Raw genomic sequence first — 26657 nt, 5'->3', positions numbered from 1 at the left:
CACATCCGTCCATCCATTTTCTTAACCAGTTTATTCACAGAAGAAATGAACATTTTAAGATGTGCGCACACACGCACACACACACCCACACACGCGCGCACACGCCTATATGCACACGCACTCACACACACAAATTCATGTTTCCATCCCTTGTAATGAATGTCAATTAAGAATAAGTATTTTTTTCTTCTTCCCAAATCTGCCTGGAAAACATAAATATTAAAGCTGTTTTATCAGGAACTGCTCCAGGATTTTTTTTCTCCACCAGGACTAAAGAGAGGCTTGAACAATACATAGGAAGGCTGAGAAAATAATTGATAATATATTTTAGAATATCAAATAAAAAGCTTGTGACAGTTTCTGACGGGGCTCTAGCCCCCACTAGCCCCGGTGTAGCACCATCCCTGGTTTTAAAATTTACGATGTGTGGTCAATACCAAATCTGGTCACAATTCTTGCGCTATTTAAAAAAAAAAAAAAGGCTAGATAAATGGACACAAATTCATCTACACATACAAGTACCATATATTTTGACATCTTGAAGCAATAACGTGCATTTTGATGATAACATTCAAGTTTATTGCTGAAAACATGGAAAGACTTTCTCCTGCTGTTGAATGAGGACCTGTGCCAGAAATATTGACTGATCATCTCAACATATAGTTTACTTCGTATTTATGCACGATGGATGGATACAAATGCACTGATAAGCATGAGAGAGCCCAACACTGCTCCCTGCTGACTCTACATCACATTGCACGAGGATGTCATTTATGTATAATTATGTACAATATTAACTACCATGTCTGTCGTCTTATTAATCTACTAATAAAAAGTGAAAATACGCCAAATGATTAAATAATAATAATAATAATAATAATAATAATAATAATAACTACTACAATATATATCTGTACTGTAGCTGTCAGGTTACAAACGCTACAAAGATCTTCTCTGATTACAGATATGACACGCTTTATTCATGTTCCACATATACTTGTTATACTTGTTGTATTTTTAAAGTAAGTTTGTTTCTGTCATTTTAAACAACGATAATACAAATAGAAGCTATAAAACTGAGTATTTATTACGTAAATTTGCAGACAACCTATACACGGAGTGAGACATGGTCATTTTATAGTGTGTCTTTGGTCGCACGCTGCTACCTCAGGTTAGCTCCACAGTTAGCATCGTGATGCTTCTGTAAATGAAATCGATGATAATGTTGACTCTTTCTGTTAAATAGTGGTGGCCAGATAAAAGCCTTGAAATTAAGTAGTAATGAGAACTGTGCCGGTGGGAGATTTAAGCAAGCGTTGAGCTCGTTTTTATGTGTATGACGTGTAGCTAGTGCTGCTAGTTAGCCGCTAGTTTGGTTAACGATGTTTGCAGAGCTCAACAGCATATTGAACGTCAGCCCAGAACACTTCAACACGGTAAGACGCAAAAGTGGCATAAAGTCACCAAGTGCAAGTCATAAAGTAAGTCTCAAGTCTTAAACTCGAAGTTTCAAGCCAATAACAAGACTAAAGTAAAAGTAAACTGTTACCGTCCTACATAATAATAATAATAATAATAATAATAATAATAATAATAATAATAAATTAGGTAATCTTGAGTAATTATTTCTTTAATCGGAACTTGAGCGTTAAATAAACAACATAAAATAGTTAAGATATTGTCTAATAATGCAACTTTATAGCTATAATAACAATAAATTTGAGCTTTATAAAATAATATATGGCAAATTCAGCCACAAGAAATAGCCTGGAATGACTCAAGTGCGAAATGGAGTTCTTGTAGGCTAAAATGTGGCCAGTTTTAATCACACAGATTACATAATGTTCTTTCTATAGCCTATAAATAGATTGAAACGTGAAGTCAGCGGTGTTGCGACTTTTTTTTTTTTTTTTTTTGGTTTTATTTTAATTTTATTTTTTTACGTCAGTACCGTGGCTGTTTTCCTTTGTTGCCAGGTATCACATAAATGAGTCACTTTTTGAAAACTTTGCTTCTGTGTGGGGTCATGTGCGGTCAAGTGTCTGGATCAATTTGATTGGTGAAATAGAGTGTATTGTAATTTTGCTAATGGTACTGGTTACATTTGGATGGGTCAAACGAGCATGACTGTACCTGAGGCACTGAGGCGGACGTCTCTCTGACAAAACAAAACAAATAGGATTTTCAAGTAATAAAAACTAAAGTAAAAATGGGCTGTAGCTCGATGTAACAGAGTAGAAATAGTGTTTCTTCTGAAAAAAATACTCAAGTATGATGGCTTGATAAAGCCGAGAGAAGTCTTGATGGTTTTCATGCAGATCTGTTGATAGAGTTTCTGTCAAACCAGTCTCTAGTAGTTTCATGTGCACACAAACTTGCTGGAAAAAAACCTTGATTTTCATTTGAACTGTTTATGATTATTTTTTTTCTTTCTTTCTTTTTTGCAGCGGGGGGAATAATAATTGAAATTAAAATACCATAATTAGATGTGGTTATGATTAATTTGTAGTTAAAGCTATGGTATCGAATAAAGAAATCCAATTGGAAAGTGTGTTTCTAGGATTTCTTGATACACACTTTGATGCCTTGGCACAATTAGCTTCTACGCTAGCAAAACATACGCGGCATTAAAATCTTCTGACATGTACAGTTTATCCAAAAAGTCCTAAACTTGCTGACTTACAGTAAGTCTGACTCTTTTCCTTCAAACATTCTGCACATTGTTTTACTACTGATTATGAATGAAGGCTGCTAACACACGTTTTTTGTTGTTGTTGTCAGGGAGAGTTTGTGCTGCTGTCCGACAGGCAGAGTGATGCCTCGTTCCTCATGCACCACTTCCTCGGATTCTACCTCAGAGGTTAACATGACACGTACAGGACACGTGAACGATATGATACATGACAGCACAGAAGACAAACACATGAATAAAAGGCCTCACAACACTGATAATTCACTAAAGTGTCATGTTGTGTTTTCTTTCAGCGGGCTGTCAAGTGTGTTTTGTGGCTCTGGCGCAGTCGTTCAGTCACTACAGTGCAGTTAGCCAAAGACTGGTACGTAACACAACAGAAAACACTTGTTTTCACGAAAACATGGTCTAACGTGTAATTTAGGGATGGGCAACTAGTGGCCTGTGGTACAGACAGGACACCATTTATGTACCTTTTATAACCATAATGAACAGTACTTAATTATTGTACCTCAATTGCGAACCTTGTAGGATACAAACGTGTGAAAATATTGTGACCGTATACGGTATGTCAAAAATATATGATGAAAATGTCTTTAAATGTAATAATGTTGTCTTTAGATTGAGTCATTATTTAACAATATCTTCTTATCTACTTTGCTCCGTCACACTGAGTGAGCTGGCCAAAATATTAGGAGCGGCTGGTGGCGTGATGCAGAAAGAATGCTAATATCTGGTATCGTGTGTATCCAGGGTGTGAGTCTGTCTCAGGCGAAGGAGAAAGGTCAGCTGGTGTTCCTTGAAGGACTCAACGAATCCTTGTCCATCCTCAGTCCACATGACGCTAGAACAGGAAGTGAGGCCATGGATTTCCTCAGGTGAAGCCTCCTTTTTGTGACAATAAAAAAATCATATTTTAATCACTTATAGAAAATGTTCTGAGCAAAAATCTGTTTTCTTTTTTATTTGACCTCCTAACTTCTTTTTTCAGGAATCCCGGGGCAGGCTTGCGAAGTCTCTTCCAGTTTGTTTCCTCCAGTGTCAATCATCCCAGGGGGCCAGCGCAAGTCGGGCGCGGACCCCCCGTGCTGCTGGTGGACGACGCGAGCATGCTGCTGAGTCTCGGCGTCAGCGCGGACGCCGTGCTGGACTTCAGCCATTACTGCCGCGCCGCCGTCTGCTCACAACTGAAGGTGATCCGATGCCTTTCGAGGAGATTCCGCGTGCGATCTTGATTTGACTTTGTCGGCAGGGCAATGTGGTGATGATGCTGCGCTGCGACGGAGAAGACGACGACGACGACGTAGGAAGCGATGGCGGCCCGGAGAGGCTGCTGAGGGGTTTGACTCATCAGTGCAGCCTCGCGCTTCACGTACGGAGTCTCCCGACGGGATTTTGCAGGGACATTCACGGTCAGGTGAGCAGTCAAACACCTACTGTATCGATGCATCAGTCGGTCCAAATACAATGAACATGATATCATAATCAATACTGTGTATTCAGGTGGAGGTGTGTGACAGGAGAGGACAAGCTGGCAGTCAACAGAAGAAAATTACTTTTCAGTACAAAGTGCACGACAGAGGAGCCTCCTTTTTCGCTCCGGGGACATCCAGCGCTGTTCTCTAGTTCTCAGCACATCAGCGCCATTCCTCATGATTGTTTAGAAAAGATGGCGGACGAAGTCGGAAGCACAAGCAGACGAGACAAATGATGGCTGTTCGTGTACATCTGGATGCTTCTTTTAGGATTATAAAGAGTTATTTTATGCTTCACAGACGATGTCCGTGTATCCTAATTATGCCGGAAGAGTCTAAACTTAACGAGAATGAACTTTCTTCAGTGGAAGCTGAAACAGTGGCCTATGGCAGAATATTTGCATTTTTGTAATATTTATCATACGTGTGTTGTTGGATCTACTTAAACTTAACATGTCCACTCTGCCATAATGGAATAGCAATTAATATAAAACATTTAGAAAAATTTTGAATTGTATTACTAAAATAGTATACAGTCAGCTTGCTAACTGAATTATGTTAACAAGGCAAAGGCCACCGTGTGCTTATAAAAGTCAAAATTGTCCACCCTGTCAGCAAACTCACAAAGAGAATTTTGCTGTTTGTATGCACATTGTCTGCTTGAAGTTAATTCTATATAATTTATAAACAAAAAGTGTGCAAGCTTGATCAATATGTCGTTCTAAGTTTATAACATTTACTTAATGCAATGAAGTTGGTAACTCAAAGTGTTTCAAGTGTATTTGTGGGGTGGCATGAATGAAATTTATTTCACTTGTGCAATGTGAGTTTCACCAGACAAAAGTATTTTGTCTACAGAGAATTTTCCCTCCTAAGTACAATTTTGCTAATTTATAGTAGATATATAAAAAAAATAATTTTATTTCTTGAGATGGTGAATTTGGCTTTCTGCTAACTAAAGCTACACCATCAAAATGATATTTAAAAAGAAATAATAAACTAACAAATACAGTGCTGATGGAGCTTCGCATGACATTGAAACTTGCTGAGCATTTGTAGAAGTTAAAAACAATTGAACTATATTTAGACCGTAACTTTTTCGCTTACCTGCTGATACTATCACACTTTGAGGAACTCATCTGTCTTAGAACGTTTTGATTTGTTTTAAAACATTTTACAAAGTTGCATTGACACCGGTCAACCATACAGAGGTCGCTGTGGGCGTCAGCTGTCCTGTCAAGTGCTGCCGTGAAGAAGTGGGCAGAGCTCGCATCAAGCTTTTGTGAATGTGAACTCTCAGGTTGTGCAGGTCAGCCTTGTGGACCGCGCAAAGGGAAAAAAAATGCCAGGCAACATTTAGCCGCTTTCCCCCACCACACGACACTATTCCAGGCATCCAAGAGGACGAGGACCGTGGAGGTTGCTGCGGAGAAACCGTGACGTTCGTCCAGGCAAGTGCTGTAGCTTCGAGCCGCTTGCTGCTTGGCTACGTGTGTGTTGCTGTCGTCAATGCAAAGTATTCATTAAATTGATACTTGAGTCGCGTTATAGGGGATGCTGTCCATAAAGACTCTTACCCGTTCATTTTATATTATAATTTATAATTTGTGCAACATATGGTCCGCATATAGAGGTGTATTTAATGAGGAAACTCAAATGTACTTTAGTTTTGCAATAATACACTGATGTGACTGTTTGCTTTTGTAAAATGTGCACTTCGTGTTTCCATGTGATGAGCGGATGCTAACGTCCTAGCTCACCAATGCTAACATAGCTGGCAGGCAGATAGACAGACGCACTTTATTCATCCCTTAATAGTGGTGAATTGGATTTGCCTGTCACGTAATGCTATTTAATGTGCCTTTAAGGGATGTAATGGTACTCTATCCTGAGGTCTAACATGATAATGCTAACCCACGTCAGGAGTAAACTTTCCCACCCGATCAGTTTTCCACACATTTTTACATGCTTTTTTTGTTGTTGACATTTTTCATATTCTTAGCATGAACTTGTGCGTAGTGACAACTCATCATGATAGCATTTCACGAATGAAAACATGGACTAGGTTGCAAAGTAGACATTTTTAGGTTATAGCATTAGCATGAGTAGCACTGTGGCAGCCTCCTGCATGTGAACATATCGTTAATCTGTTTTATTGTGTTTTTTACATCCTTCTGTTGATGTTAACCTCACAAGACAGATTGTGATTCACTCAAGGGAGTTCTTCACATTATCAAATTCAATCTGCGACTTCACTCGGTCCGTTCGTGAAAGGAGGGACTTGCTGTATAATACTTCTAGCTGATTGGACGATGCGGCATTTTTGCACGTTTGCTACATTGTGGGGCATACGCGCGTTTTTCCAGGTTTAACTACCATTGTGAGGACCAACTTGAAATTGTGGGAACATTTTGGTGGTCCCCACAAGTTCAGACCTCTTTTTTTTTTTTTTTTTTTCTTTTTTTCTTTTTTTTCTTTTTTTTTGGGTCAAGAGTTGTTTTTAGAGTTTAGGTTTGAATTGGGTTAGGGTAAGGAATGGGAATAGGCAATAATTTTTTATTGTTGAGGTTAGGGAAAGGCATTATGTCACTGAGAAGTCCCCACGATGATACAAAAACAAACGTGTGTGTGTTGCCACTGGTTTGTGTTGAACTGTAGATGACCACATACTGTACATGTCGTTCGGATGCTTAATGATTGATAGGTGGAAGGAAGTCAGTACTGTGCAAGTGTTGCCTCACTTGGGGCATCACATCTGATCTGATGACACTCGCTCTCACATGCACAACGCCCTTCCCTTGAATTGACGACTGCATGAGTTGTCATGCTGCTGAAATATGAACATTCCTTCAGATTTGCCGATTTAGGAAGCGGTTTTGACAAAAGGTAAGATGTGGTTGTTGCATGTCGACTTACGCCAAGTGTTTGTATATTCGTAAGCTGTTAATTTCAGTACTCAAATCACACTAGTATTTCAGACTTGATGGATGGTTGGCTATTTTGTATGAAGGGGTGTTGGTGTCGTATCTAGTGTTTATGCAGCATTGTTCATATTTATTTCAGCTATTCAATATATCTATTGTGATTTGTGTTTTTTTTTTTGTTAAGGTCTTTTTTTTCATTTATTTGAAATGATAAACAAATGCATTATTTTGGGAAATTTAAATGGTTTATTACAAGAACTTTATCTTAGACTTAGACTTAGACTTAGACTTGACTTTAGTGATCCCTTTGGGATGGCTCCCTCTGGGAAATGTACATTTCCAGCAGCAATTAGAACAGATAAAAAAATAATTCAATCAATCAATAAACAATAAATCTGTGAGAGTGTGAGTATTATTTTCTTTAGCTCTGCTGTATTTTTTTTTCTCAGATTTTCATGACAGTGCTTGTTTACCAGGTTCATTCTGTTATATAGAATTTTCCCTAATTTTATTTATTTTTTCTAACAAGATAATAAAACATGTACATTTTTGTTAGTATGTGTTTTGTGCTCGATGTTGGTGGTGTTTGTACAGCATTGTTCCGATTATTATTATTATTATTATTATTATTATTATTATTATTTTTATTTTATTTTATTTTATTTTATTTTTATTTATTTTATTTATTTATTTATTTTTTTTGCTGGCTTGCACGGCTGTGTCCACAACCAGAAAGATTTCAACACAATGGCTGCTGGCTTGCCAAGAGGCGAGGGGGGGGGGGGTGTCACAGGACTATTTGAGGGATTCCTCAACCGTTCGTTTGCCAGCATCAATTATTGCAACAATATCCGCAAAAAGAATATTTTTAAGTTGTCAACACTGATCATGCTTTGTGAAGTAGCTCCTCTGTAAGCAGTGTTTGTTAGCAGGCATGCACTTTGAACTACGAAAAACCCCAGCAGGCTCTTTAAAGCTCACGGCTGTGGCGAAGGTTCGTTCTCACGGTCTTTTGTCTTAATCAGGAATGCAGACACGAGCACCGGGTTCCACGTGTGCAACAAGCAAACACACCTCAAAGGAGGCAATTGTGGCGGGCATATTGTGTTTACTGTGTCACCTATTAATAGCTCCTACATGCCTGCTTAATGCTCCTGAGGGGAACTCCCCCATGAGTTTCTGTTGATTCCAGGGAGACAGGCAAGACAAGCAATCTGACTTGAGACGTGTTAAATAAAAAATATATATTTCGTGTTATCGTGTCTTTTAACTTGTCTTTTGTTAGCTATACGTTAGCAGGTATATTATCAAGTGCGTGTTTATTGCATCAGAGGGATGCTAGCATACAGTATGTTAGCAGTTGTGATGTGTTAGAATGTACATTGGCAAGTGTGTTGTGTTAGCATTAGCAAATGCCACATTGTGCTGTAACATGTTACATCTACATTGTATGTAAGGATGGGTGAGTAGAGTACTGATAACAGATAGGCATGGCCCGATATTAGATTCTGACAATTTGATAACTGTGAGTAAAAAAAAAAAAAAAAAAAATCACAGTATCATAGAATGAAAATTGTTGAAAATGACAACCTTAGAAATTTTATTTATTTATTTATTTATTTTTTTGGGGGGGGGCATAATTTTTCTGGTACAGAAGAAATGTATAATTTATGTTTAAATACATAAATGTTATAATTTTTCTGTTGTTTTAATTCTTAGTAAATCACAATGTCCCTTTTTCCCTGGTGACCTATTTTTAGTACAAACCTCTAAGCTACTCATGCGGTCCTTGGGGCTAACTAGGATCAGCTGGCATCATTATTTATTTATTTTTAGCACAATGCACATTATTCAACAGAGCAGGCATCCATGTTTGCAGTCTCTCTTTCATCTCGTGCCGTCCCTTGTGTCCTGCTTAGAAGTACCCTCCCAAAAGAAGAAGAAGAAGAAAAAAAAAAGCTAATTACTGGCCAATAATAGCGGATAATGAAACATTGATGTTAAATTAAAACCATGGTAAACAGTTAAACCAGTAATTGGGCTCTGCCCTACCAGGTATCCGTTTCAGGCCCATACCGGCCTTATGTTAAGGTATCAGGTTGTCGTGGAGGCTGATGATACCAGTCGCCAATACTTAATTCCAAACAAAACAAAACAAAAAAAAACGTTTTGATGTTGCCTCCTCTGCAGTAGTTAAACTGATGCAATTTGACACGTCGGTGAAGCATCATCTGTGTCAGAAAGAAGTCTTTGTTTTTGTTTGTTTTTTTCACAATTTTTTTGTTGTGTGAAATGAAATTTTATTTATCAAAAGTACTTGAGGCATCGGTACTTGTCGGAGTGACTCAGAGTGAATAATCGTACAGGTATCGTTCTGAAAAGTGTTATTGACGAACATCCCCTAGTTGTACATTTGTTTGTAACGTTGTTACTGTTTGTTTATACATTTACTTCATAATTATTATTTCATCATTTTTGATGCGACAGAATCATCCATCTGCAAGTAACTTTCACTTTCACAGTAACTTGTGTGTTTTAGCTTAGCCAGTTTGACTTGCCAGTGGAAGACAATAACCAGCGTCGGATGATAATAACTGACAATTAAGCAGATGTTGCCGCCTCACATTTTTTGCTTCATAAATAGGGCGCACACCCATCGCAACAACAACGCACGGTTGAGCACACCAGGTAGCTACATACTAGACCTGGATCATAAATCTTTTATTTTATTTATTTATTTATTTTGATTTTATGATTTGTAGCAATTTGTTGACTATTTTGAATGGACCACTGTGTATGTGCGAGAGACTACTGGTGGTTAAAGCTACATTTTTTAATAATATATTTATTATATTTTTATAAACTAAATTGTTCATGACTTTGTATGTCTATTGATATAAATGCTAACTGTTATATTTGCTCAGCAGGAACCTGAATGCGCCGCGGCGTCTGCTCGGCAGCCGCCCGGCGCTCCCCAATGGCCGGGAGTTGACGCCGCCCGCCACCATGATGCTGCGCGAGCAGCTGAGGGAGAAAATCTCGGCGGCCTTCTACCGCCACGGGCTGCTGTGTGCCACCTACCCGGTGCCCATCATCCTCTTCACCTCAGTCAGCATCCTCACTTGCTGGTGTGTACGCACTAGCACAGGCAACACACACAAACGCTGCACTATTAGCGTCAAAAGTTTCCTTTGTTTCCGGCAGCTATCCGTTACTGAGGCTCCCCCTCCCCGGCACGGGTCCTGTGGAGTTCAGCACAAGCGTGCGAGAATACAGCGTTCCTTCCCATGAGCCCCAAGGGGACCTCGCAGAACGGCCTGACTGGGTTTCATAACTTTTTATTTCTCTCTTGCCTCACATGTACAATACAGTGATGACCTTGAGATACGAGTGATCTGAGGTTTTCAAGATGCGAGCTGTCACCGGCCAATTTTCTCTGCTTGGACTTTTGAGCACAAACTTGAGCAGCAATTTGTCATCTAGAATTAGTTAAATACGCTTCAAAAAAGAGGCTCTAAGCTAGGGGTGTTAAAAAAAAAAATCGATTCGGCGATATATCGCGATACTACATCATTAATATTTTTATTTTAATGCTGTTCAAATGTGAAACAGATTGCAAACTGTTTGTGTACAGTGGCTCACGGTTATAAGCCTCAAGTTTTAGATAAATATATTCATACAAATCTTACAGTGTACATGTACAAATTTACTGATAGTATTTTCTAAATTTGAATGGAAAAAAATCGCAACAATCGACTTATAAATTCGTATCGAATCGTGACCATTCGTATCGGGATTAATCGGTATCGAATCGAATCGTGACCTGTGAATCGTGATACGAATCGAATCGTCAGGTACTAGGCAATTCACACCCCTACTCTAAGCTATTAATTGCCACTTTCAGTTGAAGTTGAGCTTAGCCTTAAATAGAGCTGTCAAAATTAATCGATTAAGTCATTTGCTCCCAAAAACGTATAAACATGTTCAATTTTAAATGTTTTAAGTGTCCCAAAGACGAATTTATACGTTTTTCATGTTTTGTTTTGTTTTGTTTTTTGTTTTGTTTTTAATGCTAGAGCATACAGAAGGCTTTGATGCAACCACTGAACTGCAGGTTTAAGCAATGGTAGTTATTACAAAAACGACCAGCAGGTGGCAGCAGAGTATAAGCGATCAACCAGGGCTATGTTGAAAATAAGCTGTTTTCTTCACAGTTTAAAACAGATTTGTGAATAATGATGAAACTTAGCTATATTCTAATGTTAACTGCTGCAAAGCAGAAACAGATTTTTTTTTTTCCTGAAGAGACTCGAATCTTTCTTTTGCTCGGTTCCATGTTTTTACAGCAATAGAACACAATATTCTATGGGCTTTGCAAAATCAGTCAAAATTCAGTAAGACATCTGGTAGCGAAGGAGGTTGCTTCAGTGAAAATGGCTGGGAGTGACTGAGTTAATCGACAAGTAATTGATTATCAAATTAATCAACAGCTATTTAAATAATCAAGTAATCATTTGAAGCCATTTTTTAATTTAAAATTGTCCAAATCCTCTGATTTTCAGCATATCAACAGTAATTGTTTACTGATTTATATAGTCCCATATTATAGAGAGCTATTTTTCCACATTAATTATTCATTCATATTATTTTGGAAGGCTGCAATAGATGAACATTGTTTCCATTCATTTCAACAGGGAAAGATGAATTCACACGCAAGTGTGGCCAAGAAACAAATGAGCAAATTAGCTTTGCTGCCATCTTGTGGCATTCATTGGCATTTCTTAACATTCAAAGTGTCAGAAAGAAGAGGAAGCGTGTGTTTGAATGACACGCTGATGTCGCCACAGTACCAGGGACCTCCGGTGGCGTACATCCAGCAAGTGTTGGTGAAGGCGGCGGTGTCGCCGTGGGACAACAGCCTGGTGCCGGTGGACGTGTTTCGCTCGCCGCTGGGGCAAGTCTTTGGCTTGCTGGATGAGATCCGCAACCACGTGCACACTGACAGGTCTGTGACTGTGGTTTTGACGATTTTGAACACATGATGAGTGAGATTGTAAATGATCTCAAGGTCAAGCAGTTCGGGGGTTCGCAGCCTGGAGTCGCTGTGCCTACGGGTGACGGATCTGCTTCCCGGTTTGCGGCGGATGCGGTCGGTGCTGCCGGAGCACGGCTGCCTGCTGGTCTCGCCCGCCAACTACTGGCAGAACCAACGCGAGCTCTTCGACGCCGACCCCGACCCCTTGAAGACGGTCCAGAAGCACGAGCCCAAAGGCCTGCACACCTCGGCCACGCTCAGAGGTGGCCGCCGCGAAACGATACACATTGTGATGTTTTTGTTTGTGTGTGTGATCATGTTTGTGCCTTCCAGACCTTCTGTTCGGCGTTCCAGGGAAGCTCACCGGCGTCACTCACTACAACAGGAAGAGGGTGGTGACGTACACCATCAGCATGGCGCTGTCCAGCTATGACGCAAGGTGGCGCTTCGCTTCTGCGTTTATACCGCCGCCATTACAGTGCAACGATTGCCCAAAATGGTGGTGGTGTGTTCAGGTTCCTGGGCAGCCTTCGCGCTCGTCTGAAGCAGCTGCACCCGTCCACCAACTGCAGCCTGAAGAACGAGCGCATGGTGCATGTGCACTTCAAGGAGGAGATCGGCTTGGCCGAGCTGATCCCGCTGGTCACCACCTACATCATCCTCTTCGCTTACATCTACTTCTCGACACGTCAGTGTCCTCTTGCTCCTCTTCTCGCATTTGCTTCACTATAGTCTGCATCCTAGTTGCTTTTTATGTGCCAAGCTTGCTCCGTTGAGGATAATCTCCCGCACTTGGCTGACCCACCGCTTAGTTGCCAGGACAAACGTTGGCTCAGTTGCCAAAATACACGACTTGATGCTGATTAACTTTGACGTTGTTTGACGAGGAACTTGAAGGAACACTTCCTTGTATTCAAGGAGACATGCGATGTCATTCTTACAGCATTTAAAAAAAAAGCATTTAAAAAATATAAAAGTTCCCAAAACCAAAAAAATGAAGACTGATGATATTTTGACGAAGCGAGCAACTACTAATTGTTGCCAATTTATTGACTTTGTGGCTATATTTTGTGATTTATTTATCCCCCCCTACTATCAAATCCCAATATTATGGAGGACCAAAAATGTAAAAATAAATAAAGTGAAAATAAAAAAATATAAAAATATTCAAAAATTAAGTACAAAAAATCTAAAATAAATAAATAAATAAATATATATATATATATATATATATAAATTGAAATATATACATAAATCAATAAATAAAAGTCAAAATAAATGCAAAAATAAAATATGAGACTAAAAACAAATGTAGAAATGAATACAAAAAATAAATATATAAATAGATTTAAATATCAATCAATAAATAAAAATGCTCTGCTTTCATATTTATTTATTTCATGCTGCAGACTCCATGAAATGTGTCATAAGTGCGGGCCTAAGTATTATTTTGTATTTCATTTTTTTTATTATATTTTTTATATTTGTTTCTATTGTCACTTTTTTTCCATTTATTTATTTTATATTTTGCCATTTTTGGTCCTCCATACAAGATGACTGTTTGGAGAGACATCCATCCATTTTCTTGACCGCTTATTCCTCACAAGGGTCTGTTTGGAGAGACAAAAAAAAAAAAAAAGTCAATAAATCTAATCAAATTGGTATCTCTTTGCCCATCCCTAGCTGCCCGCTCATGTTTATGTAAATTAGGCCTACTGTTACATCACAGTTGGGCGAAATTGAGAATGTTTTGCTCACAGCCATTTGTAGAACTATTGATTAACTACAAATTTACTTGGTTACTATTTAATTAGCAGCATTAAAAAAAAAAGTCAATTTTACACAGTATTCACAAAATGGTTGGGGTTTTGGTCTTGTGGGTGAAATTTTAAAGTTTCAGGACCTAAAATGTCCCGTTTATCCCGTTAAAGTGGAATAGTGGTGTTGATGCAATTAGCCCAATTTACATTTGTATAATGAAGTTTGTGTGGACACTGAAGTCAAATAATCTTGACTGAAATAATGTTGACAGGTAAGATCGACATGGTGAAGTCCAAGTGGGGTCTGGCTCTGGCAGCGGTGGTCACCGTGCTGAGCTCGCTGCTCATGTCGGTCGGCTTGTGCACGCTCTTTAGCCTCACACCCACTCTCAACGGAGGGTACGACACACGAACACACACACACATGCACACAAACAAAGGCTTATCAGTGGCCTACTTGCAGTGATTTGTGTAAATGTTTACTAGTGAAGTAATTGCTATCCTGATATTGACGCCGTCCAATCATGTGAGAGAATGCCGAGAAAAAAAATGGCATGGTGTGACGGAGCTCCATCCAACAACTGAACCAAACATCCACGCTTGTCTGCCATTGGACCAAATGCACACACGCACCACTACACCATTGTTGACCTGTTTGACCACTTTATCTTCACATGATGCTTTCCCGATATGCTTTATGACATAACAGATCACGTGACCTGAATGCTTTTGCTTTCGAACCAAACCAGGAAATGAATCATAATCGATTTGTTTTGACATTTTCTGCACTGACAAATAAAAAATAATATTGTTGCGGCCTTGCTTAGCACGATTGCATGTCTTTTGTCCTGACAGGGAGATCTTTCCATATCTGGTGGTGGTGATTGGCGTGGAGAACGTCTTGGTCCTCACCCAGTCTGTGGTGTCCACGCCCGTTGATCTGGAGGTCAAGCTGCGCATCGCTCAGGGTGCGCACATGAGATGCAAAACTCCAAATTAGAGCGTGGTGAAGAATGTTTGCGTGACTGTGCTTTGACGTTGGATCTTATCTGTGCAGGCCTGAGTAACGAGAGCTGGTCCATCATGAAGAACATGGCCACCGAGCTGTGCATCATCCTCATTGGCTACCTCACACTCGTGCCGGCCATCCAGGTTTGCGGCCTTTTGTGAATATTGTGGAAGGTTTTTGAGCGACTGATCACCCGGATGCTTGTAGGAGTTCTGCCTGTTTGCTGTGGTGGGCCTGGTGTCCGACTTCTTCCTGCAGATGTTCTTCTTCACCACCGTGCTGTCCATCGACATCCGCCGCATGGAGGTTTGCACATCCACCTTGGGAAGAAGACATTTTGTCACTCATCAATAATCAGTGAAAATATCTTTGCAGCTGGTGGACCTGCACGGGAACATGCGGACTGAGGACAGCCTGCCGGCGTCCAAGCCCTCCCATCTGCGATCACGTTCAGTGCCCCCTCCCCCGCGGCCCCTCCCTCACACCATCACTCTGCAGACCACCACCAGGAACCTGCGCCTCCCCAAGAGGCTGCGACTGGCTCAGCGCATCATTATGGTAAGAAGACCACTTAAACTGGTCCTGTTTACAGTAAGTGAGAATCCAATGGGGACAAACGCTGGTCCGAATGTAACGTCCTGGTGATCCCGATTGTAACGTCCTGGTGATCCCGATTGTAACGTCCTCGGGTTCCCAAGTGTATATAATGTCCTCGGGCTCCCCAGAGGATGTTACACTGGGGACCCCAGAACAATCAGGATCACAAGGACATTACACTGGGGACGCAGACGACGTAACACCATCAGGCTGCGAGAGTGTAACATCCTCAAGCTCTGACGATAATGTCTGAGTTTAATGTCCTTCTAAATGTAAAGTCACATCTGAGTGTAACGCCCTCCGGTCTAATTGGAACTTTCTCAGTCTTTAAAGTGTAGCGTCCTCAGGGTCCACATGTAACATTGTCACTACTCCGTTTACAGGTCAGCACGGTGATCTGGATCGGAATTCTGGTCTATACCGACCCAGCTGGAGTGCGCACCTACCTGGCTGCACAAGTGTCGGAGCAAAGTCCCCTGGGAGACGATGCCGGCGCAGGTATAACCCCTCACCTGGAGGAGGCCCCCATCTTCCGCGGAGGTGACCCGACCAGCACGCTCACTGACCGCCTGGCGCCGGACCCGACGCCGTTACCTGACAAGCAACTGCAGGGCCCACCAGGCTCCAAGACAGAACCCCTCCCCCAGTCCCCACTGGATGTACCCCAGATCACCTGGGGGGCCGAAGATGAGGAGGGCTGGAGGAGACTCTCCTTCAGACACTGGCCTTCCCTCTTCAGCTACTACAACATCACTTTAGCTAAAAGGTAACTGCCTGGAAACTCTTTGAGGGAAGATGGAGCTAGCTAGTCTTGACTTCTGGCCGTGTTTCAGGTACATCAGCATCTTGCCTGTCATCCCCGTTGCCATTCACCTGAGCCCCCAGGAAGCCATCGAGGGGCGCCACCCTCAGGACACCCAGCACCCTCTGCCGCCCATTCCCAAGGTGGCGGCGGATTTCCAGACGGACCTGACACTGTATAAGTCAGTACTCGCACTCATGTGACCAACTCTGCTGATGTTTGGCATTTGCCTTTTTTTTTTTTTTTACAAGTCCGATAAAGCTGCTGTTCTACTGAGCGCTTGCAAATATAGTGAATTCTGTGTTTTTCTCAGGGTTCACAAAAGGTTGCAAAAGGTTCCAAAGCTTTTACTTGTCACAATGAGTTTTTCTTGTTGCAAAGAAATTTTGAACATGTTTGAACTGTAATGGAGGAGCATAGTATAGATTGGGGAGGGGGGGGCAAAATGGCCACATGAATACACAACAAACATCGACTTGAAAGCCTTCACATGTACAGTTGGGGTAAGGTGGGGGCATCACAGCCTTGTTTGGATTGTGGCCCACCTCCAACCACCCACTGGTTTCCGTCCTTCCGTGCAGGGTGGCGGCTTTGGGCCTGGCAGCCGGCGTCCTGCTAGTTCTGCTCCTCCTTTGTCTCTACCGACTTCTGTGCCCGCGAAACTATGGCCAGAATGCCGGGCGCCGGCGCCGAGGAGACCGGCCGTGCGACGGCTACGGATACGGACCGCCCGTCAGCGAGATCTCGCCTCTCCTGTTGCGGGGACACATCATGGTGGGAAAGAAGAGATATTTTGTGCACGTTTTACGCTACGCTATCTGAAGAATTTGATGTTTAGCGTTGACGTCTTGCAGGACATTGAGTGTCTGGCCAGCGACGGGATGCTGCTGGCCAGCTGCTGCTTGGCCGGACAGATTCGGGTTTGGGATGCCCAGACTGGAGACTGCCTGACGGTCATCCCTAAACACGGGTAAGACTCATCAGCTTAAATCTCACTTTGAGGTTTTCGAATCTTTTTGCGCCCCCTCCAGGCTAAGGCGAGACAGCAGTAGGGACTGCTGGGAAAGCTTCGGGTCCGAGGATCCCGACCCCTCTCTGAGCGGTGACAGCCTGTCTGAGGACGACGGCGACCAGGTGAGGCACCGCACCACCCCCAGCCGGCCGCCCCTCTTCAAAGACCACCCGGACCTGACGCCGCTCATCGAAACCAACTTCATCTCCGCGCCGGCCTGCCCCCGCCCCGCCGCACGCCCCACCGGGGACGGGTTCGACTACGGCGACCTGGTGGCGGACGCCTACATGACGCACAAGCCGCCATCGCCGTCTAACTTGTTCTCTCCCTCCTCCTCCTCGCCGCCCCTCACGCGCCCAAACTTCGGGGACACCTGGGATGTGACGGCCCTGGATTTGGGCGGTGGCTCGGTGTGGGCGCTGGAGCTCAGAGGGAATCTCATAGCTGCTGGGCGGAGCAACGGAAAACTGGAGGTGTGTACAAGGAACGTTGTGTAGATGTAAAAGTTTTGCTTTTGTGTACATTGCGTAACTGTGTTTTTTGCAGCTGTGGGACACCACCGACGGCCGCCTGCGCTGCAGCAGCGAGGGTGCGTCCGGTATCACGGCGCTGGCCTTCCTCAATAACAGGTCTGCTGCAACTTTTGTCATCTTTTCAACACCATCAGCTGACGCGTCGGTCGTCTTTGTCAGAATCGTGGCGGCGCGTCTGAACGGCTCTCTGGACTTCTTCAGCGTGGACGTCAACAAACCTCTCGTTCTGCTACAGTACCGAGGTGAGACCACTTTTACGCGTCTCGACGTGTGACACTTTAAATGTTTACATTCTTCACCTTTAATTAACTCATTGTCACCTGAAAACGTAGAAATACATTATATATTAAATATTACTATGCTCCCAAAGACGTATTTATGTTTTTTTTTGTTTTTTTTGTTTTTTGTTTTAAATGCTAGAGCATAAAGAAGGCTTTGATGCAGCGTCTGAACTGAAGCGAATGCTTGAAGCAATGTTCGTTATTACAAAAACGGCCAACAGGTGGCAGCAGATAATAAGAGATCAACCAGGGCCATGTTGCAAAAAGCTCTTTTCCCCACTGTTTAACAGATTTGTGAAAAATGATGAAACTTAGCTATATTCTAATGCTAATTGCTGCAAATGTTTTTATAGCAATAGATCACAATATTCTGTGGGCCTTGCAGAATAAGTCAAAATCCAGTAAAACAGCAGGGAGCGGAGGAGGTTTCTTCAGTGAAAATCGCTGCGAGTGAATTAGTTAATTGATAATTTTTTTTTGTTTTTGTTTTAGGCACTCCATGGCGAGGTGGCGTCCCTTCGTCGCCCTGCTACAGCAGCGAGGATACCATCAGCTGCCAGCTGACACGCTCGGTGCAGTGCGCCCACCAGAAGCCCATCACGGTGCTGCGGGCAGCCGCCGGCAGGGTAGTCACCGGCAGCCACGACCACACCGTGCGGGTGAGGGCTGAGACCGGCGCTGTGAAAGGTCGGGAAAGAGGTCAGAATGTGCTGAACGTTTGCGTGCGCTCAGGTGTATCGGCTGGAGGACTCGTGCTGCCTCTTCACGCTGCAGGGCCACTCGGCAGGCATCACCGCCGTCTACATCGATGAGGTCATTTCCTGTTTCTTTCAAGCGACTTTGTGATTTTTGTGATTGTTTTTGCGTGTGCATGCAACGGACGACATTTCTCACCGTTGTCATCCATGCTTGTTGTTTCGTCAGACGATGGTCCTGGCGAGCGGCGGCCAGGACGGCGCCATCTGCCTGTGGGACGTCTTGACGGGCAACCGCGTCAGCCATGTTTACGGTCACCGCGGCGACGTCACCTCCCTGGTGTGCACGCCGCTCTGCATCATCAGCTCGGGTTTGGATGATCTCATTTGCGTGTGGGACCGAAGCACCGGCTACAAACTATGTTGTATACAACAGGTGTGTGTATGTGTGCTTGCTCCACCTGGCCTCAGTTTGTTTCTTTTGACTTCCTGTGCATGTGTTTTGTCTTTCCCAGGAGGCCGGCTGCGGTTCCAGCCTGGGTCTGATCTCGGACTCTCTTCTGGTGACTGGCGGTCTGGGATGCGTCTCCTTCTGGGACTTGAACTACGGAGACTTGATCCAGACGGTCTACTTGGGTCCAAGTAGTGACGGTCAAGGCGTGAGGCAGCTGCTCGTCCTCAACAACGCCGCCATCGTATGCGACTTTGGCAGCGAACTCAGTCTGGTCTTTGTACCGGCGGTTCTCGAGAAACTGGACTGAGGTCTGAGATCTGATCTTTATTTGACGCCCTGTATGCTGCTTGACCTGGGACAACTCAGCCCTCCCTCATAGAAAGACAAAAAAACAAAAAAAAACTGCTGCCTCGTTCGCTTGTGTGCGAGAAAATGTGACCTGCTGCCTACTATGTACACCTCCAGGGGGCGCTGTTTGCTATGTAGATCAATTATTTATTAGAGATACTTTATTATGGAACCTGGGCGATAACATGGTAATTTTTTTGTCAAGCGACAATATAGATTTGCGCGATGCATAAATTGCATGAGGTGCAGATTGGACTTTTCACACTGCACTTGGCAATGCACTGTTAACCCCACCTTGTTCTTAAATGTTCAATTTGAGAGCGGCATATAGGAGAGGGACTGGTGGAGTGATTTTCAAAGCGCTAACAAAAGCCCAACCAGCCTCCATGTTGGTTTCTAGTAATCTGCTATGCAGGTACTTCCAAATATGGACCAGCTTGCACCCGGGCACTGTCAATCTTGCCCAATGCCTCGTTAAGACCGAGAGGAACCAAGTGCAATGTGAAAGGAACTTTAAGCGCAGATGCGACGTCACTGAGTCACACAGGCAAAGTAGTCTGGTTTGGTTTACATATCTAATATCAACTAAGTTGCACTTGCGAGGTATGAAAGGCACGAGCATAACTTAAGTTCATGTTTGTTCCCGTACATGATTACAAAAGGTAGGGGTGCGACTTACCAAGTTGCACAGGCAAAAAAAAAAAAAAAAAAAAGTTGCACTGATCATTATGGAGCTTGCGCATGAAACTTATATTGCAACTGCAACTTGGTAAAATGGCACACGCTGGTTACACATCTTGCACATGCAAATTGTAAGTCGCACATGCGACTGTCTGGTACGGGATACGAAACGTGCATGTGTGATGTGGTCTACTGGTTTGCGGACATTATTGTGGCAGGAGCAGGATGTTGCTGAACTGGAAGCTGCAGTGCATACGTCATGTTTACACAACAGCGATGTGTGGTCGAAACTTGAAGAGGTCACGTGACTCTCACCCCCGCTCTGCTTCTTCGTTCCTTTAGCAAAGGCGTGAGCAAAGTATGGCCTGCTCTCCTTCCATTTGGCCCACCCAGCAATTACATTAGTAACAGTCCCTTGGTGTTTGTTGCACTCATTTAGGGTTTTCATTTTATTTTTCATTCTCATTTATTTGATTTATGTGTTGTGCTAAAAATAGTACAATAATTTACATGTATTAAATACACTTTAACTTTTAATTTACAATAACTAAATTAAACCTATTTTGTGAGATAAAAAGCTTTTTTACTGTAATGAAACATACATTTCCCTTTTTAAAAAAAAATGTTTTTATATAAAATGAACTATTACATATACATATTTTTTTTTTTTTTATTTTTTATTTTTTTTATTTTTTTTTTAAATAAATGCCCACCCCTGCGTTAATGTTTCACTGCGGAGCTCGTGTGACTTTTTGGACCAAACAAAGCAAACGTAGAATTAAGAATGTATTTTATGGTCTTCTGTCGCACGCTAACTTAAGGATCTTGAGGCACTTTTGTGTTAGCACATTTTGTCCGTTTCTCTTTCACCACCCGCCCTCCCCCCAATGTACCTTAATGTCAGACAAATGAGAGGGGAGCAGGGATCCGGCGTGTCCACAACAAGAGGATCAAATGAACGTTAATATTGCAGAGGCAGGAAGCCCCGCCCTGTCCCTCATTGGCTGGCTGTGTAGGCTTAAATAGTAACATAACTTATTGACTTGTTTTGTAACAAAAATGTTTGTACTAATTTTCCAATAAATACACTTTGATATGACTGATCATTTTTACTAATTGCGACTTTTTGAGTTGCAAGTGCAACTTTAGTAGCACTTGTGAGATGCAAGCGTGACGGATGCAACTAAATTGGTCTCACGAGGTGAAAAGCACAGGTGTAATTTACGCAGAGGCATAGCTTGCCATCAGGCAAGACAAGCAATGGGGGTATACAGTTAGGCCCAAAAGTATTTGGACAGTGACACAAGTGCTATTTTAGCCCTTAACAAAAACATATCCAGGATACAATAATATCAATATAGAATCAAAGTGCAGACTCTCTGCTTTAACTTGAGAGTATTGACATCCAAATTGGAGAAGGGGTTTATAGGAATTACAGCTCTTTAAAATGTAGCTGTAAGGCGTTTTTTTTTTTTTTTTTTTTTTTTTAACGACCATGTATAGTAAGGCGTTTATTTTATTTTTTATTTTTTTTAAACGGCCATGTATAGTCAGGGCGGCACGGTAGTCGAGTGGTTAGCACGTCCGCTTCGCAGTTCTGAGGTCTCCGGTTCGAGTCCAGGCTCGGACCTTGCTGGATGCAGTTTGCATGTTCTCCCCGTGCCCGCGTGGGTCTTCTCCGGGTACTCCGGTCTCCTCCCACATTCCAAAGACATGCATGGCAGGTTAGTTGGGCACTCCGAATTGTCCCTAGGTGTGCGTGTGAGTGTGGATGGTTGTTCGTCTCTGTGTGCCCTGCGATTGGTTGGCAACCAGTCCAGGGTGTCCCCCGCCTACTGCCCAGAGCCAGCTGAGATAGGCGCCAGCAGCCCCCGCGACCCTTGTGAGGAATAAGCGGTCAAGAAAATGGATGGATGTATAGTCAGGCGTTTTTTTTTTTGTGTTTTTTTTTTTTTAAACGACCATGTAAGGCTTTTTTTTTTTAAAACGACCATGTTTAGTAAGGCGGGTTTTTTGGGGGGGTTTTCTTAAAACGACCATGTATAGTAAGGCGTTTTTTTTTTAAACGACCATGTATAGTAAGGCGTTTTTTTTTTGTTTTTTTTTTAAACGGCCATGTATAGTAAGGCGTTTTTTTTTTTTTTAAACGACCATGTATAGTAAGGCATTTTTTTTTTTAAACGACCATGTATAGTTTTGTTTTTGTTTTGTTTTTTAAACGACCATGTATAGTAAGGCGTTTTTTTTTTAAAACGACCATGTATAGTAAGGCGTTTTTTTTTTTAAACGACCATGTATAGTCAGGGCGGCACGGTAGTCGAGTGGTTAGCACGTCCGCTTCCCAGTTCTAAGGTCTCCGGTTCGAGTCCAGGCTCGGACCTTCCTGGGTGGAGTTTTCATGTTCCAGGGTGTCCCCTGCCTACTGCACAGAACCAGCTGAGATAGGCGCCAGCAGCCCCCGCGACCCTTGTGAGGAATAAGCGGTCAAGAAAATGGATGGATGGATGTATAGTCAGGCGTTTTTTTTGTTTGTTTTTTTTTTGTTTTTTTTTTAAACGACCATGTATAGTAAGTCGTTTTTTTTTTTTTTTAACGACCATGTATAGAAAGGCGTTTTTTTTTTTGTTTGTTTTTTAAAAAACGGCCATGTATCGTAAGCCATTTTTTTTTTTTTTTTTTTTAAACGACCATGTATATTAAGGCGTTTTTTTTTTTAAACGGCAATGTATAGTAAGTCGTTTTTTTTTTTTTTTTTAACGACCATGTATAGTAAGGCGTTTTTTTTCTTTTTTCTTTAAACGACCATGTATAGAAAGGCGTTGTTTTTTTTTTTTTTTTTTTTTTTAAAAACGGCCATGTATCGTAAGCCATTTTTTTTTTTTTTTTTTTAAACGACCATGTATATTAAGGCATTTTTTTTTTTAAACGACCATGTATAGTAAGGCTTTTTTTTTTTTTTTTTAAACGACCATGTATAGTAAGGTTTGTTTTTTTTTTTTAAACAACCATGTATAGTAAGGCGTTTTTGTTTTTTTGTTTTTTTAAACGACCATGTATAGTAAGGCATTTTTTTTTTTTTTTAAACGTAAGGCGTTTTTTTTTATTTCTTTTTTTTAAAAAACGACCATGTATAGTAAGGCCTTTTTTTTTAAACGGCCATGTATAGTTAGGGCGGCACGGTAGTCGAGTGGTTAGCACGTCCGCTTCCCAGTTCTGAGGTCTCCGGTTCGAGTCCAGGCTCGGACCTTCCTGGGTGGAGTTTTCATGTTCCAGGGTGTCCCCTGCCTACTGCACAGAGCCAGCTGAGATAGGCGCCAGCAGTCCCCGCGACCCTTGTGAGGAATAAGCGGTCAAGAAAATGGATGGATGGATGTATAGTCAGGCGTTTTTTTTTTGTTTTTTTTTTAAACGACCATGTATCGTAAGGCGTTTCTTTTTTTTTTTTTTTTTTTAAACGACCATGTATAGTAAGGCGTTTCTTTTTTTTTAAACAGCCATGTATAGTAAGGCGTTTTTTTTTTTTTTTTTTAAACGACCATGTATAGTAAGGCGTTTCTTTTTTTTTAAACGGCCATGTATAGTAAGGCGTTTTTTTTTTTTGTTTTTTTTTAAACGACCATGTATAGTAAGGCGTTTTTTTTGTTTTTTTTAAACGACCATGTATAGTAAGGCGTTTTTTTTTGTTTTTTTTTAAAACGACCATGTATAGTAAGGCGTTTTTTTTTTTAAACGACCATGTATAGTAAGCCGTTTTTTTTTTTTGTTTTTTTTTAAACGACCATGTATAGTAAGGCGTTTCTTTTTTTTTAAACGGCAATGTATAGTAAGGCGTTTTTTGTTTTTTTTAAACGACCATGTATTGTAAGGCGTTTTTTTTTTTTAAACGACCATGTATAGTAAGGCGTTTCTTTTTTTTTAAACGGCCATGTAGAGTAAGGCGTTTTTTTTTTTTTTTAAACGTCCATGTATTGTAAGGCGTTTTTTTTTTAAAACGACCATGTATAGTAAGGCGTTTTTTTTTTTTTTTTTTTTTTAAATGGCCATGTATAGTAAGGCGTTTTTTTTTAAACGCCCATGTATAGTAAGGTGTTTTTTTTTGTTTTTTTTGTTTTTTTAAAACGACCATGTATAGTAAGCCGTTTTTGTTTTTTGTTTTTTTTTAAACGACCATGTATAGTAAGCCGTTTTTTTTTGTTTTGTTTTTTTTAAACGACCATGTATAGTAAGGCGTTTTGTTTTTTTGTTTTTTTAAACGACCATGTATAGTAAGGCGGGGTTTTTTAAACGCCCATGTATAGTAAGGTGTTTTTTTTTGTTTTTTTTGTTTTTTTTAAACGACCATGTATAGTAAGGCTTTTTTTTTTTTAAACGTTTCGTAAGGCGTTTTTTTTAAAAAAAAATTTAAAACGACCATGTATAGTAAGGGCGGCACGGTAGACGAGTGGTAAGCGCGTCCGCTTCGCAGTTCTGAGGTCTCCGGTTCGAGTCCAGGCTCGGACCTTCCTGGGTGGAGTTTTCATGTTCCAGGGTGTCCCCTGCCTACTGCACAGAGCCAGCTGAGATAGGCGCCAGCAGCCCCCGCGACCCTTGTGAGGAATAAGCGGTCAAGAAAATGGATGGATGGATGTATAGTCAGGCGTTTTTTTTTTGTTTTGTTTTTTAAACGACCATGTATCGTAAGGCATTTTTTTTTTTTTAAACGACCATGTTTAGTAAGGCGTTTCTTTTTTGTTTTTTTTTAAACGGCCATGTATAGTAAGGCGTTTTTTTTTGGTTTTTTTTAAATGACCATGTATAGTAAGGCGTTTTATTTTTTATTTTTTTTAAACGACCATGTATAGTAAGCCGTTTTTTTTTAAACGCCCATGTATAGTAAGGTGTTTTTTTTTGTTTTTTTTGTTTTTTTAAAACGACCATGTATAGTAAGGCGTTTTTTTTGGGGTTTTTTTAAACGGCCATGTATAGTAAGGTGTTTTTTTTTGTTTTTTTTTGTTTTTTTAAAACGACCATGTATAGTAAGGCGGTTTTTTTGGGTTTTTTTTAAACGGCCATGTATAGTAAGGCGTTTTTTTTTGTTTTTTTTTAAACGACCATGTATAGTAAGGCGTTTTTTTTTTTTTTAAACGACCATGTATAGTAAGGCGTTTCTTTTTTTTTAAACGGCCATGTATAGTAAGGCGTTTTTTTTTTTTTTTTTTTTTAAACGACCATGTATAGTAAGGTGTTTTTTTTTTGTTTTTTTTGTTTTTTTAAAACGACCATGTATAGTAAGCCGTTTTTTTTGTTTTGTTTTTTTTAAACGACCATGTATAGTAAGCCGTTTTTTGTTTTTGTTTTTTTTTAAACGACCATGTATAGTAAGGCGTTTTTTTTTGTTTTTTTTGTTTTTTTAAAACGGCCATGTATAGTAAGGCGTTTTGTTTTTTTGTTTTTTTAAACGACCATGTATAGTAAGGCGGGTTTTTTTAAACGCCCATGTATAGTAAGGTGTTTTTTTTTGTTTTTTTTGTTTTTTTAAAACGACCATGTATAGTAAGGCGTTTTTTTTTTTAAACGACCATGTATAGTAAGGCTTTTTTTTTTTTTTTTAAACAACCATGTTTCGTAAGGCGTTTTTTTTTTTTTTTTTTTTTTTAAACGACCATGTATAGTAAGGGCGGCACGGTAGACGAGTGGTAAGCACGTCTGCTTCGCAGTTCTGAGGTCTCCGGTTCGAGTCCAGGCTCGGACCTTCCTGGGTGGAGTTTTCATGTTCCAGGGTGTCCCCTGCCTACTGCACAGAGCCAGCTGAGATAGGCGCCAGCAGCCCCCGCGACCCTTGTGAGGAATAAGCGGTCAAGAAAATGGATGGATGGATGTATAGTCAGGCGTTTTTTTTTTGTTTGTTTTTTTAAACGACCATGTATCGTAAGGCATTTTTTTTTTTTTAAACGACCATGTTTAGTAAGGCGTTTCTTTTTTGTTTTTTTTTAAACGGCCATGTATAGTAAGGCGTTTTTTTTTTTTTTTTTTAAACGACCATGTATAGTAAGGCGTTTTTTTTTTGTTTTTTTTTTAAACGACCATGTATAGTAAGCCGTTTTTTTTTAAACGCCCATGTATAGTAAGGTGGTTTTTTTTGTTTTTTTTGTTTTTTTAAAACGACCATGTATAGTAAGGCGTTTTTTTGGGGGTTTTTTTAAACGGCCATGTATAGTAAGGTGTTTTTTTTTGTTTTTTTTGTTTTTTTAAAACGACCATGTATAGTAAGGCGGGGTTTTTTTAAACGACCATGTATAGGAAGGCGTTTTTTTTTTTTTTTTTAAACGACCATGTATAGTAAGGCGTTTTTTTTTTAAACGACCATGTATAGTAAGCCG

General features: G+C 41.1%; 2 protein-coding genes across 4 annotated transcripts; both read left to right on the top strand.

Moving 5' to 3' along the window:
- Positions 1-938: 938 nt before the first annotated feature.
- elp6 (elongator acetyltransferase complex subunit 6) lies at positions 939-4466 on the top strand. Of its 3 annotated transcripts, none has more exons than XM_077528077.1 (7): positions 939-1022; positions 2782-2860; positions 2986-3056; positions 3446-3570; positions 3684-3885; positions 3945-4109; positions 4196-4466. In XM_077528077.1, exons 2-7 carry the CDS (start codon positions 2830-2832, stop codon positions 4316-4318), a joined length of 717 nt encoding a protein of 238 aa, XP_077384203.1. In that variant the 5' UTR covers positions 939-1022; positions 2782-2829; the 3' UTR covers positions 4319-4466. The 3 variants fall into 3 exon arrangements, with proteins under 3 accessions (XP_077384203.1, XP_077384201.1, XP_077384202.1); XM_077528075.1 differs by lacking the exon at positions 939-1022 and adding an exon at positions 1090-1436; XM_077528076.1 differs by lacking the exon at positions 939-1022 and adding an exon at positions 1099-1171.
- Positions 4467-5401: 935 nt separating this feature from the next.
- On the top strand, positions 5402-21397 carry scap (SREBF chaperone). The gene is made up of 23 exons (XM_077527068.1): positions 5402-5618; positions 10019-10219; positions 10296-10416; positions 11939-12096; positions 12160-12389; positions 12460-12565; positions 12642-12814; positions 14159-14285; positions 14742-14854; positions 14944-15038; positions 15103-15201; positions 15271-15453; positions 15876-16258; positions 16326-16475; positions 16876-17068; positions 17149-17264; positions 17326-17779; positions 17853-17935; positions 17999-18081; positions 18613-18779; positions 18853-18933; positions 19045-19251; positions 19331-21397. Exons 2-23 carry the CDS (start codon positions 10098-10100, stop codon positions 19574-19576), a joined length of 3690 nt encoding a protein of 1229 aa, XP_077383194.1. The 5' UTR covers positions 5402-5618; positions 10019-10097; the 3' UTR covers positions 19577-21397.
- The last annotated feature ends 5260 nt before the right edge of the window (positions 21398-26657 follow it).

Source organism: Festucalex cinctus, chromosome 7 (assembly GCF_051991245.1).
Source record: "Festucalex cinctus isolate MCC-2025b chromosome 7, RoL_Fcin_1.0, whole genome shotgun sequence".
NCBI lineage: Eukaryota > Metazoa > Chordata > Actinopteri > Syngnathiformes > Syngnathidae > Festucalex > Festucalex cinctus.
This window is presented reverse-complemented; position numbering and strand designations above follow the sequence as displayed.